Raw genomic sequence first — 15,597 nt, 5'->3', positions numbered from 1 at the left:
TACTTAAAAGGGTTGCGTTCAACGGAATGCTACGTAATTCAGATTTTACATAAGTTGGAATTTTCCCTGTGCTTGTGCAGTACTCACAACTGTGCTCACTGAATTAATTGAATAAAAAAAAAAAGAAATGTTCGATGAAACATGTAAATAGAATTATTTATTGTATTTATTCAATTTTTTATCTCATGCACAGGAAAAATTACAAAAGCGTGCAATTTAATAAAATTTCAAAATTATAAAATTACAAAAAACGAGAGGAGACAGGCATAACGTCAGTAAGTTTTACTTCTCAAGCATCATTGCCAGAATTGACGTTTTCAGCTGATAAGTACACTGCTGTGGAGGTTAAGGGCTGTGGAGATTTAGATTGGGTCGACCGCTCAACCTTACAAAAGAACATATTAGTGGATAACTGGACAGTGGTTTTTTTTCTTTTCATCATAGATTTCTTTGTAGCAAGCAAGCATATCATTCATCCCTCTGTTAACTTTTAAGAATCGTTTGCTATCAGGATCCATCTTCTCAAACCTCGCCATTGCCAATGCAATTTCACGAAATGCCATTGCCATATCTCTGATGATGAAGCGTCTCGGCTCCTCATTTGGTTCATCTTGAGCTTCGTCAGCATTTTCTTTTTCACTATCGCTGCCTGCAAGTCAGTAAGTTCTTTGTTAGATAATTCCTTCTCTTCCTCTATTAATAATGCCATGTCTTTGGAAACAATCTCCAACTGAAGTAGCTCTGCAGCCCTTACAATCTTATCTGTAACCTCTTCATATGATTCATCCTTTTGAAATCCTTTGATGCCTTTTATGTGCCGTGAGCATACTTTCTTCCGTGCGCCATTTAAACAACTTTTAGTAATTTTTGCTCAGGTCTTCTTATTATTTAAGATTGCGTGGTAAATATTATACGATTTCCAAAAGTCTCTTAATGTAAAATTTTTCTCATAGTTTACTGCAGACAATGCCTGAGCAAATGTTGTGCCTAAGCAGTATGCTTTTAAATTAAGAAATAACACCCTGATCCATAGGTTGGATGAGTAAAGTCGTGTTTGGTGGTAGGAATATAACTCTCACTTTCGAATTGAAATCATCTAGATGTGTCGGATGTCCAAGAACATTATCTAATACAAGCAAAATCTTGAAAGGAACTTCATTGATTTTACAATATTTTTCAACCCCAGGAATGAAGCAGCATTTAAACCAATCCTCAAAGAGAGATATTGTTATTCATGCTCACTGGTTCGATCGGAAATACATGGGTAGGGTGGCTTTATTCATGCCCTTAAATGCACGAAGATTTCCAGAATGGTACACAAGCAGTGGTTTTTATTCTGTAATCTCCCGCAGCATTAGCCCCAAGCAAAAGTGTGGCCATATCTTTTGACGCCTTGAAACCTGGCATTGTATTTTCCTCTTTGGCAATGTATGTTGAATCCGGCATGTTTTTCAAATACAGAGCAGTCTCGTCAATGTTAAAAATTTGCTGTGTTGAATAGCCGCCTTCATTAATAATTCTTTCCAACACATCAAAAAATTTCAATGCAGCCACAGAATCGGCATTGGCGACTTCACCGCATACTTTAACATTGTGGAAACCAGCGTGATGCTTGTACCTATTAAACCACTCGTTACTTGCCACGAACTTGGGTTGGGGTTCGCCGTACTTATCTTTAATATCTTCATAAATAATTGTTGCCTTTGCTTGAATGGTCATTAAACTCAGGGGCACTCGCTTTTGAATCTGGTTTTCCATCCATATTATTAACAGCTGTTCTATCTTCGATATAGCACCTGAACACTGTTTTGTGATCACTGTTGACCTTAAGTGCATTGATCCTTTGACATGTTCTTTTATACGCACACTGTCCTTTAAAGTAGTATTCACTGTTTAAGCAGCGAGACCTAATTCCCTTGAAATAGATGACAAACTTTGTCCTGCTTCGTACTTCTTAATCATTTTCATCTTCATTTCTAAATCAATTTTGTTTCATTTACTGGCACTACTACCACTTGCACTTTTCATTGGTCCCTTTCCCTTCACCATTGTAATAAGTAAATAGGAATGAAGAGAAATTTCTGAAAATTTGTTTTTTTTAATGATTGATGATTTCAGCGAAAAGGAGCACATTTCACCATAATATTGTAAAAATCCACACAATTGCAGTTATCGGTATTATCACAAATGCAATAAGATTGAGTTTACTATCCGTTTACAATTAGATGCACTAACAGAAAAGCCCAATAAACCGGAAAGTGCAAATTGTTTTTATTGTTTTATGGTCGTGACCTCCAGAAATGTGCTTTTGAAAAATATCACAATGGCGTTCAAAATTGATTCTTATAATGGAACATATGATAACAATGAAAGGTACTGCAATTTCCATTATAAATATGACCTGTTAGAGAGATTAAATATCTTATTAATATAGCAAAATTTTCAACTTCCAAGAACTTGAACGAATTACGAAAAAAAAAAAAAAAATCAATGTGTTATTGGGTTAATTAATAATTTCACGATACCTCCATTTATTCCTAAGTGATGCAAAATATGGTTTTTTTTTTTTTTTTTTTTTTTTAAGTTTTCACCGGCCAACAAAAATTTACATAAAGTCAAATTTCCATAAGTCAAGTATTACGTAAGTCGGGAAGTTCCTATACTATGAAATAAGCTGAATTTTTGAATTTTTTTTAAAAAAATTCCAATTTTCACTTTTTTTTATGAAAAGAAAAATACTAAGAAAATTTTTTCACAAAAATGTGTAGAAACTCTTCATCATCAATAGTATTACAATGGTGCAATGGAGAAGTTGTCGAATCAAGTTAAAAAAAGATGGACTTTCTGTTGTAAATCTGGAGAGTTGGCAACTGTGCACTGTGCTAGAAAAATTTTAATTTTATAAGAAAACTGTACTTGTAAACCGTTTCTGGGATTGTTAGGTATTGCTGTCTGTGAATGTACTTCATCAGTGATGTGTGTATTTATGAGTAAATATATTGCAAAATTATTCTGATTTGCAGTGTAAATAATACCATTCCCTAGACCATAAATTGGGGAACTTCTATCCTATTGATCAAATTTTGATATCACTTTTATATATTGTTTGTATTATAGAATAATTTGCTGCCCTTTTATGTATTGTTTTTTTTTTTGTAATTTTTTAAGGCACCATTAAGAGTCATAGCACCTGCACCCACCTTTACTTCAACTACTTGCCAAAACTCTACACCTGTTACAAATTTTGCTCTCCCAGCCCATGTTAGGGTAAGTTGTTAGAAAAAATAATTGTAATTATCAAAATGTTAATTTTTAGTTTAATAAGAAAGTATTACTTTATATATATAGGAATATATGATAATTAAGGTAGAGTAGCGCATGATAATCCAAACTAATTGGGCCAGGGGTAGTTCGGACTTCCAATTTGTTCGGATTTTCAAACTTATCAAAAATACTGTTCTGGAGACTAAAAAAAAAAAAAAAAAAAAAGTTTAGAAAGTTTAGAAATAAAAACACTAGCTTTAAAATCTGAGGGACTGCCTAATTTTTTGCTAAAATCCAGCATCTTTTCACACAACAAAGGTCCAGATATGGGTTCTCTTAAACTTCGTCTCTGTGTGAACCACAAATAAATGGCATCTTCGAGGGATGGGTCATTAGCTGTTCTCATAGTAGGGTTTTTTTTTTTTTTTTTTTAACACCATCTAAATCAAGTTTTGATGTGAACTTTACAATTTTTTCCTTGTTTTTAGTGTCTATTATGGTTGACTTTCCAACCTTGTAAAATTTTGCTAATGAAGGCCTGCTTTTGCCCTTTGAAAGTCTGTTTAAAATCTCAATCTTCGATTCAATTGTTAAAAACTTCTGCTTCCTTTTAAAAGACGAAGAAAACTACAGTGGTAAAATAAAGCTCTGTTCAGAAACTTTTTACTCTGCATATCATGTTAGTTGCAATTTCTGCTTTCCATGTTCTTTGTTATTGACTGTGAACAGAGATATCAGATTACAATGTGTTGTGTTTAGTTAGTACTGTATGTATATTAATTAAACTACATACGTAAGCGTAAATTTATTTTTATTTTGCTAACCTGTGGATGATACTTCCGATTTTCACGTATCATTTAATTTTGGTTAATTGGCAAGGGAAAAAAAAGGTGTAAATTTGTGCTTTATATCTACATTTTTATAGCCTGTGAATAATATTCCTCTGATTTTCCCTTATTAGAATTGCTGTTTAATAGAATCAAAATTCAGTTCACAGACGTGATCACAATAACCGATGCTTACTGTCATTATTTTATGGCACCAGCATTAAAAAATAAATGCTGGCTCGTTTGGATTCTTGATGTTTTGAATTATGGACGTTTAGATTTTCGACGTTCTACTGTATGTGAAAAGCTGTGTGTGTTATGAAGAGAAGAGTGTAAACCAAGAATGCTGATAGAAGATGTTTCAGCTCTGCAAATGTTCAAGCTGTAGAAGGAACAGAAGTCCTGCCTATTTCTTTTGCCCTTTTTACAACTTTAATTTTAAAGGTAACATTTGCGGCCCTTAAAACATCTTCTGTTGGCATGCTTGGTTTACACTTTTCTCTTTGCAACACATACATACACCACCACCACCTTTAACGAACTTTAATTATCTAATTCTCTGTATATTCCTATAGCCTGATATAATATTTAATTTTTGGTTCATTGGTATTAATTAGTTTTGTTAAATATACTTTACATAACTACACTTGCCATTATTTTATATTATATCTTGAACTGTTTTGGTTAAATTTTTGATTTATTTTATATATATAGACTAGTGTAAACTACCATCAAAATGATTAATTCAAGGAAATCTTTAATTATTATATTTTCTGGATAATTAGACACACTGGGTACACTCATGTTTTAGAGGCAAATTTTAGGAAAAAATATTTTGTTGCATATATTGGAAACACAAATTCACGAGTATTCACTAAACAAAATGTCAGTATAAAACAGCTTTTACTGATCATATAAACACTGACAATGTGTTGTTGCTATTGTCACACTCGCCATAACTGAAGTTATGAGCTGAACTTTCACTTTCTTCTTAGAATGCATCATCTTCAGGGCCATCAAGAACATTGCTGATTCCATATTTCTTGAAAGATGGCTAGCTGTCTCATGTCTCACTAACTCCCACTAATTTTTCACCAGTTTGCACACCTTGAAAATGGTTGGTTGCTTCACTCATCATGCAATTGTTAAATTGTGGTTTTATGCCTCCACCCACATGGTGTACTCCTCACACATGAATTGCCTTAATTTCAACCCTTTTTATAAATCGGTCCTTAGCAGTGAAAAATCAACACTCTTCTGTGTTATCATCAAACTTTCCATCTGATTATTGAATGTCAGTATCCATTTCATCTTAACTGTACAAGCCACAGAGGATCTCTTGACTTGATGTCACTAAACTTTAGATAGTACAAGGGGAAAATTTATAAAAATTAAGCAATTGCTTAATCATGATGAAAATTTATCAACTTTGTTGATAAATTTTCATCATGATTAAGGACATCTTTCAGTGTTGATAGCTAAGGTCACCACTTGAAACTGAACCTCTGATAATATTACTGACTTGTCTGTCAACTTTATCAAATTTTGGAACTGTGCAATTATTCTGTAATAGCCATATTCTTTTGTGTTTTCACTCTTGCAGGATTGTTAGCCCTCTGCTGCTATCACTTTCAGTAAAATTTGTAAATACGGGCAAACAATTCTTGCTAATTTCACTTGAGCAGATGACCAGTTTGATGTCACTTTAAAACAACTGAGAGTAGTAGACAGGCAAATGTTTGATAGAACTGGAAAATAAATATGTTTGATTCTGTGGATTTTTTTTTTTTTTTTTTTGTGGGGATACATAAGTCACTATTTTCAGAAAAGATTAAGCATGGAAGCTGCTTGAAAGTAAAATATTATATACAGTTATATACAGGCATTTCCTGCTTCACGAGTTTTCGCTTTACAAGTTTCCAGATTTATGAGTTTTTTTTTGTTTTTTTTTTCTCAAGTATTGAGTATCAACACAATTGAAAATATGAACATTAATTGCAATAAATAAATGCTAAACTTTCATAAATATGGCATTTCAAACCACGTGCATAGCTATATAATAATGTTTAATTTTTGCACACACACAGTACTACTGTGCGTGCATTTTGTTTGTTCAGGCAGATGAGAAGCTCTGCCTGAACTCACATAACATAACATAAAGCAGTTACCACACTGACGTTACATGATGCTATCTTGAAATTTATGAAGAAAAGAGAAGACTGTTGTGGAACAAGTGACCCTCGTAGCATTTCTGAAGAAGAAGAAGACTCCAACAAACCAACAGTGAGTGCTGGGCCAACAATGAGCGTTGAATCAATGAGTATGCATTTTTAGTCGATGATGATGAAGAATAAACATTCTTTAACATTTATGTGACATAAATAATTACTTTATTATTATAATTTGCTTGATTTTAAAGGCTATGTTTTCATTTCTTTGGTTAAATAATTCATTATTTAAGCATAAACTATTGTTTTGTTGGCCTTTATTTAACAATACTATGGTCAAATAAAAGCATTATTGAGAATGTAACCACTGTTTTTAACATTGTGTCTATGGGAAATAAATTTACGCTTTACAAGCGCTTGCTAGGAATGAATTAACTCATAAAGTTGGGAACTACCTGTACTAAAATAAATTTAGCATAACCAAAAAAAAAAAAAAAAAAAAAAAATGGCAATTTTCAGGTGGTTAGGAATGTTAACTTTGAATATGGAGGTATATGATAAAATTTTTATCTATGTTTTGTTTTTTAACTTAGCTCAGTAAAGTAGTATTGAAAATGAGAGAAAAAGCTCCCAAAGCAGCAGCTACATGGTTAATAATTTCTGTAAATAGTTATTTAATTTATGTGCACAAAAATGGTTTTAAATCCACACAACCAAGGTAAAATTTCACAACTGTAATCAAAAGTGCATGCTCTCTCTCACACATTTTTTTTCCTGGATTACAAAATAATATCCCAGAATATGGATATGCTCTCTTTAAAAGGTATATACAATTATACTTAATAAACAATATAGTGCTTGTTTTAATGTATAACTCATCTAGGAAAATGAAACGCAGCAATCTTTGTAATTAGAAAGATCTTCGAAGCATATTCATTGCCATTTTTTATCAGACTGAGTGCATACGTGTGGTCATTTGAGGATGCACAGCAACTGTGTTGGTTTCCAGTGCTATAAACAAAATGAATTACATGTGCACCCATAATGCAACTTGCTTGTGAATTCTCCATGATTTCACCCACAACTCTTTGGCAAGTGAGTAGAAATTTAAAGGCACCATATACTGTATAGTGATACTATGGTGTAGCATGCTCACAAATTTCCATTACATCATTCATTCAATTTTGTTATAATGATATTTGTTTGTGGTTAGGTTTGGCAGTCTTTTGAATTACACAAGTTATTCAAAACTCAGAGAACCCAATTCAGACTTCATATTTCATTGTAGAAGTATTTTGAATAAATTGTATTAAAGTGCTTATATAACCCGATACCATTGATCAGGATAAAATGACTTCAGAATAACATCACATTTTTGAATAATCCAACGTCGAATTAGCATTAGTAGAGATATGTGATGCAAGAAAGCAAGCTTACACAGCATCAGTCAAAAAAAAAAAAAAAATCATCTCACATCCATTCACTCTAAAAGTTTGTCCAGTCTATCCTTCCTTGAATTTATTTTAGCTATCAACTTCCACAACAACAGATAGAAGTTTGTTCCAGCAATCAACTACCTGCTGGCTAAAGGCAAACTTCCACACAAATATTCTACAACTGTCTTTCCTCAATTTGAATCTATGTCCCCTCAGGTTCTTAATCTGAGCAAGTGGAAGTATCCTGTCAGCATTGAGCCTGCTCAAGCCATTCAAGGCCTTATACACCTCGTAGGCCTATTCTCCAGATGCTGCAACTTGCAGAACTTAAGTTTTCTTTGTAAGCGCATCCCTTTGTTCCTCTCACCAATCTTGTTGCCCTTCTCTAATCTCGTTCTAGCAACTCTGCATCCTTTCTAAAATGATGCCTCCAGATCTGTACAGTACTCAAGGTGTAGAGTGACCATTGCATTATACAAAAGTATAATCACCTCCTTGCCTTTGCTAACAAAATTCCTATATATCATCGACAAAACTCCATGACCTGCTCTGCCTCCCTGTCTGCACTGCTCAGAGAACTTTGTATCTGACTGCACAATTACCCCCAGTTCTTTTTTATTCTCCACCTCCCTGAGTGTTGTACCACACAGTTTGTATGTTAATCTAGATTATAGCTAGCTCTTCATATGAAGTACAGTCAGTCCTCGTATAACACGATAGTTGTGTTCCTAGAAACCCTCGTGCAATGCAAAATCGTGCAATATAAACAACAGGCCCTATGGGAAAAATAGGGTTAGGTGCCAACCACCCAAGATTGAACACACATTTCTAACCAAAACATTAACAAACACAATAAATTATCGTAATAAAATACGTATTTCATTACGACTATTACATAATAAAATATTGCTAATGCTTTTGCTTCTATCATAAGCAAACTTGTTTTTTGTTTGATTTTCTATCCAAACAGATGACAGCCGTTCCATCTCTTCCAGTTCTTTGTGTCTTAATCTAATGGATTTTAATTACACTTTGAGTTGTTCCTGCTATGAAAGTTGTTTTTATTTTCTCTGCATTCTTTGTAATTCTCGGCATTGCCTCATTTAGGTCTGTAGCACGTGCAATATCACATGGTCCTTCATTTCACTCAAAGCATTTCACAATTTCATATTTTTTTTCTATCGACAGAGGCGGACTGGCCATAAGCCTTACCGGGGAAACCCCGGTGGGCCGGAGGCTGGTTTGATTTTGGCCATAAACCATAGTATGAGGCCACTATAAATTTTCCCGGCTAAGAATTTTTGATCCAGTCCGCCTCTGTTTATCAATATTGCTTTTCTTTTTCTCTCTGAATCTGCAGTGTCTTCACCAGGACGCTTCCTTTTCACACCTTTTAAGTATTTTACTCATTTTTAGGGAATAAAGCACAATTACAAAACGAGGAGGCACGCTTGATACACATAAACAAAGCTGCGCACGTGTAGCAACTGATTAAACAACACCGTAAAGGCAGAGATACACTATTAACACCTCACATTTTACTAAAGCACATTTCTAGGGGGTTACTACCAAAAAACAATAAAAACAATTTCCAGTTGCGTTTCTGCTAGTGGAATCTGTTATAAACTGGTAGTAAACTCGATCTAATTGCATTTACGATTATACTGATAGCTGGAATTGTGTTGGTTTTCATGTTATTATGGTGAAATGTGTTTCCCCTTCACTGATATAAAAAAACATAAATACATTTTCAGAATCTTCTCTTCATTTTTATCGTGTTGCATTCGGTTGGGGTGATTCTGCGTTCGACTGCCATTTTTGTAAACACAAAGGCAAATAGTGCATAAGCAAATTCGGTTCGTGTTATATGAGATATCGTTCCTCTATTTATAAATCGTGTATGATCGAATTCGTGTAGTGTAAACACGTGTTATACGAAGACTGACTGTACCTTGCATTTGTTGATATTAAACTTCAGTCGCCACTTCTCAGCTCATCTGCCTAAATTTTCTAGATCCTGTTGCAGTAGCATACTGTCTTTATTGTCATTAACAACCCTGACAGCCTTTGTGTCATCTGCAAACTTAGACATTAAGCCTGATATACCTACATCGATATCATTGATAAACACACAAAACAGCAACGGGCCCAGCAATGAACCGTGGGAGACTTCACTAATAACATTAATCCATGAAGAGCAGTGTCCATTTATTACCACTCTCTGCTGTCTCCAACTCAGCCATCCCTTTATCCATTGCAGCAACTTGCCCTTAATTCCATACCACAGCAATTTGTACAGCAGCCTTCCATGTGCAACAGTATGAAAAGCTTTCCTGAAATCTAAGTATATAATATCAAAATTATTTTTTGATATCATATACTTAAACATTTGAACTCCCTTTACGAATTGAGAATATTATATACCTTTGAACCCCCTTTGTGAATTGAGGATACATTTGCACATCTCCAGTCTATGGGAACCTCCCCTGAATCTAAGGATGCTCTCAAAATTATGGCTAAGGGTTTGCTTACATCCCTCGCTGCCTCCTTCAGTATAACTGAATAGATTCCATCTACCCAGGTGCCCTTTTTATGTTTAACTTCAACAATTTCTCCTCCACTTTGCTCTCCGTTATTACAAAATCATATAGCTGCCTGTTTGAGTCGAATCATATAGCTGCCTGCCAACAGTCGAATCACCAACATCAAGTAGGCCAATCTGATTCATCCCCTTCCTTCTAGAGTTTACATAAGTAAAGAAGTCTTTGTTGTTTTTCTTTGCATCCTTTGCCAAAGATTTTTCATAATTAGCCTTCGCTTTCCTAACCTCCTTTGTGACTTGATTACAGACTAGCTTATATCTGCCATAGCTTCTGTGTCACCTGATAATTTATATGCATCCCATGCATTTTTCTTCTCTGCCACGAGCCTGATTAGTTCATCTGACATCCATTTAGGCCTAAATCTTGAACAATATTTCTTAGTTGGTATGAAAAGTCTAGTAACTTCCATGAAGGCTTCCCATTTAGAATTTGCTGTTTTTAACATCATCAGTTGGATCCCACTTTATAGAATTTAAAAACTGTCTGAGACCACTGTAGTCACATTTATGAAAACAAAAACCTTTCCCTTTACCTTTGATGGTAGTTACATCTTTAAGTAAATCCCACATCAGTGCACTATGATCACCGTCACCTAGTGGTTCCTTTATCTGCAAATTCTTAATGCATGAATAATCACTGCCGATAATTAGATCAAGAGAGATATTACTCCCTCTGGTTGCTCCTCGAACATGCTGCTGTAGAAAACAGTTCTCCAATAAATCCACAAAAGTCTTGCTAACGTGTGAGTTACCAACCCACAAGTTTGAGTCAATTTCTGGGAAGTTAAAATCCCCCATTACAAGCCATTCATGATTTACTGGGCCACTCTATTTATCCTCACAATTGTTTGTTGTACTCATCAGAGTCATTAGGCCTATAACACACTCCTAATCTCATTTTCCCTTTCCTAGTGTTTGTTTCACACCAAACTGACTCAGCATTGCACTGTCCACCCATGTCAACTGGATGCTCTTCCTTAGATTTTATGTATTTCTTAACCAACAGCATAATCCTTCCTACCCTGTCTATCCTTTCTGTGTGACATTCTGTCTCTGATATCCCAACACCTGCCTTTGATGTTTCGATAAGCACTTCAAATTCATCAAATTTATTTACTATACTTCTAGTATTGGTTACATGCAAGTATACATGCACCTATTCTTACTCTTAGTTACCCTGACACAGCCCGTGTATTTAATTGTTCTGTTATGACTCTCGGCAGCTCTTGAAATTCCCAGCAACTTGCTCTCTTGCCAAGAGAGCAAGTTGAGCAAGAGAGCTGCTGCTCATTACTATAGAAGCAGCGCAAGCAGTGGTTTTCAACCAGAGTGCTGCAGCAACATTCTTGAGGTGCCGTGTAATTTTGGTTTAACTTACTTAAAGTTATTATTATTATTATTATTATATATATTTTTTAAATTTGTATATTTATTTCGTTATAAAAAGGTTTACGGCACCCATTGTACTGTATCTTTTTAATTTTGTGGTGATCTATAATTGATCTTTATTTAGTACCTCTATATAAAGAATAAAATTATTATATAGGTATATATTAAAAGGTCGAAAACCACTGTGTTAGGTATTTCTTTTGACCTAGGGGTGCCGTGAAAAAATTATTGGGACACTAAGGCCTTGTGAACAAAGAAAGTTTGGGAACCTCTGAGTGCAAGAATCACTTTCACCTCTGCATGCTGCTGCTGTTAACCTTTTAGTCTGTAAATCCTCCAAGCTAGCAGTTTTCCGATCCACCTAATATACTGCCTCGATAGCATCATCTAATATTCTTGCACCCTTTTCATTTAAGTGTATCCCATCCCTGTAGAAGCAGTCTCTCCTGTTAGCAAGCACAGACCATGCTGAAAAAACTCTACCCCTATGAGCCTTGCACAATCTTTCCACGACCGAACTGATTGGCATGGCTCTCATCATATTCTCCCTCCTATCGCATCTGGACAGAATTGCAGGCACTTTCGAATTTAACCCTAACCTCTTTTTTTTCGCCTCTTTTTTTTTTTTTTTCTTCAACATTGACCTGTACTTTTAAGTATATCATTGATTCCTCTATATCATTGACAAAATCCTATGAGCTGTCCTAGCAGTTGGTGTGCAGCATCAGAGAACTTCATCTCTGACTGCACAATTTTTCCTAGGTCTTTTTCATTCTGCATTAGGGTGTGTGTGTGTGTGTGTGTGTGTGTGTGTGTGTGTGTGTGTGTGTGTGTGTGTGTGTGTGTGATACCACACAATTTGTATGTTAATCTAGACTAGATTATAGTTCTTCATATGAAGTACCTTGCATTTGTTGATATTAAACTTCAGTCGCCACTTCTCAGCTCATCTACCTAATTTGTCTAGATCTTGTTGCAGTAGCATACCCTGATGAACATGATTAACCAACCTGCCAACCTTAATGTCATCTGCATACTTAGATATTAAGTTTGATTGCCTTCATTAGTATCATTAATAAATATTGAAAACAGCAATGAGGCCAGCACTGAACCCTGGGGGAATCCACTAATAACAGAAGACCAAGAAGAGCAGTGCCTATTAGCAAGGGCACATGATGCAAGAAAGCAAACTTATATAGAATAAGCCAAAAAAAAAAAAAAAAAACCCCACACACTCACTTCACTCATGCACTCGCTCAAATGTTTGTCTAGTTCTGCCTTGAATCTGTTTAAGCTATCAACTTCTACAACGACAGATGAAAGTTTGTTCCAACAATCAACCACCTGCTGGCTAACTTCCACACATCTATCCTGCAACTGTCTTTCCTCAATTTGAAGTTATGCCCTCTCAGGCGATTATTCTGAGCAAGAGGAAGAAACCCATCAGCATTGTGCATGCTGAAACCATTCAAGGCTTTATACACCTCAGTCAGCTCGCCCTGCAGGTGCCTAGTCTGCAGACACTGTAATTTGCAAAACTTAAGCCTTTCTTCATAAGAGCAACCTCACAAACGAGTTACCATGTATTGCACTACGTTGCAATACATGGTAACTCGTTTGTGAAGGATGATCACAATATGAGATACAACTAAAATGATGCCTTTTCACTACAAATCTCTAAATTTCATTTAAGAGCTATCTATGGTGTATCTAACCCAATATTTAATAGATAATTTTAAGTTCTTATAGTATTATGCCTTGTTGCATTTATATTTATTATAGTATTTTCACGTGCACCGTTTTGGCATCTTTCATATTGTGGAATTAACTTCACAACTTGGTTTGTCATGATTGGAATACCAGGGTACCTGCCCACCCACCCACTGACGAAAGGCCAACTAGCCTTGAAACCCTGCCGTCTGGATGGTGCCCACCGAGAATAAGTAACAATAGACTTCTCTATTAGAGAAACGTTACTTATTCGAGGTAGTGCAATACATGGTAACTCATTGTGAAGGATAATCACAATATGAGATACAATTAAAACGATGCCATTGCACTACGAAAGTTTTCATTTAAGAGCTATCTATCATGTATCTACACCAATATTTAATAGCTTATTGTTTACATAAATAAAGAAGTCTTTTCTGCTTTTGTTTGCATTTTTTGCCATTTTATTAACTCACTTTTTCCTTCTGGAAAAAGAGTGAGAAAAGAACTTCTGTATGTTAACATGGGAATCACATTCTCTCACTGGAAATCTTAACTGTTGTTTTTCAAATGAAAATACATTAATTTTACCTTCCAGTTTGATGAACACATCTGGTGATATGCTTGCAACTTCTCAAATAATCCCTCTAAAAACCCAGTCCCATCTTAGTTTTTTCCAGAAAGAGTCTTCTTCAACAGCTTCGGGTCATCTTCAACAGCACCCACACATGTATTGATTAGAACACATATATTTGTCGGCAATAACTATGATAACCTCTATGGGCATAAGCATAACATAAATATTACTTCTTCTGAATGTATCTCTTCTGTTTGCCTTTCAAACTCACCCCACACTATCACATAGACATCAATGTTTGCCAAATGCCGTTAAATTCTTCTGAATTAACATCTGCAATTCACCTGTGTTTTTTTTTTTTTTTCAAATCACGCAGACATGGGCTTCAGCTGATCAACATCCATTTAAAGTTGATCTTCCAAACTCACTGTATAAAGTTTTTTAGATCTTGTGTGAAAGACATGGAATGGGAGATAACTGATTTAGTATTAGTAGTGGCATATAATAAAAGAACTAACAGAAGATATATTGTGAATGATGTTACAGTCCTGAATAAGGTAAATGTTGGAAGTGATCACAGAATGGTAAGATGTACACTTGATATAGATGTAGGAAAGGAAAGGAAAAAACTGACTCAAGTAAATAATACAAAGGTCTTTGAGATAACAGAGGAGGAGAAAAAACAATATGTACTGGAACTTAAGAACAAGTTTGAGCTTCTGCAGACTGCTCAGGACCAAGATATTGACGAGGAATATTGCAACTTTCTGAACGTGATAAAGCCCAAGAAACCTATAGGGAAAAAGAAAGGATTGAAGAAAGAATTAGTCAAGAAACACTTGTCATGATGAACCGAAGACGACAAATGAAGAGCAAGAAAAACACTGACAAGGAGAAAATTGAGTATACGGAGTTATGCAAAGCCATTAGAAAGAGACTCAGAGAGGACATAAGAAGATTTAACACAAGAAAAGTAGAACAAGCATTAAGGGAAAACAAAGGATTTAAATCAGCAGCCATGAGCAGTAATACAGAAAGACAAATGATACTGAAACTGAAGAATAGTGATGGTGTACTTATAAACAGCAGAGAAGGCATAATTCAAATAGCAGAAGACTACTATAGAGAATTATACAAGGAGCGAGGGAATGATACCAGCAGTGGGGAAGATGGATTGCAAAGTAGCAACACATACGACATACCCAATATTCTTCCTGATGAGGTAGAACATGCATTGAAGAAAATGAAGAATCGGAAAGCCCCGGGGGAAGATGAAGTTACTGTAGAGTTGTTAAAATTGGGAGGAAGAGACATAACACAAAAACTGGCAAGGCTCTTCACAAAGTGCATTAGAAAAGGTGTGACGCCTAAGCAGTGGAATAATGCAATCATAGTTTTGCTGCATAAGAAAGGAGATAAATCAGAAATTGGAAATTATAGACCAATTAGCTTGTTATCCCACATCTACAAGTTGTTCACAAGGGTCATTACTAACAGATGAGAAAGAATACTTGATGAGAATCAACCGAAAGAGCAAGCTGGCTTTAGGACAGGATTCTCAACTATGGATCACCTTCACGTAATATCACAGCTAATGGAGAAAACAAATGAATATAAAACACCA

At 35.1% G+C, this 15,597-nt stretch overlaps 1 protein-coding gene across 3 annotated transcripts in view; it reads left to right on the top strand.

Annotated features, from left to right (window-relative positions):
• LOC150087056 (uncharacterized) overlaps nt 1–15,597 on the top strand; it is a 599,010-nt gene that overhangs the window by 364,202 nt on the left and 219,211 nt on the right. For all 3 annotated transcript variants that reach the window (XM_090372920.1, XM_090372918.1, XM_090372919.1), the window contains one exon: nt 3,169–3,267. In XM_090372920.1, coding sequence (XP_090229046.1) covers nt 3,169–3,267 — 99 coding nt within the window. The remainder of the gene's footprint in view (nt 1–3,168; nt 3,268–15,597) is intronic.

This window comes from Mastigoproctus giganteus, chromosome 4 (assembly GCF_048544385.1).
Source record: "Mastigoproctus giganteus isolate SK-2022 chromosome 4, ASM4854438v1, whole genome shotgun sequence".
Classification (NCBI taxonomy): Eukaryota; Metazoa; Arthropoda; class Arachnida; order Uropygi; family Thelyphonidae; genus Mastigoproctus; species Mastigoproctus giganteus.
This window is presented reverse-complemented; position numbering and strand designations above follow the sequence as displayed.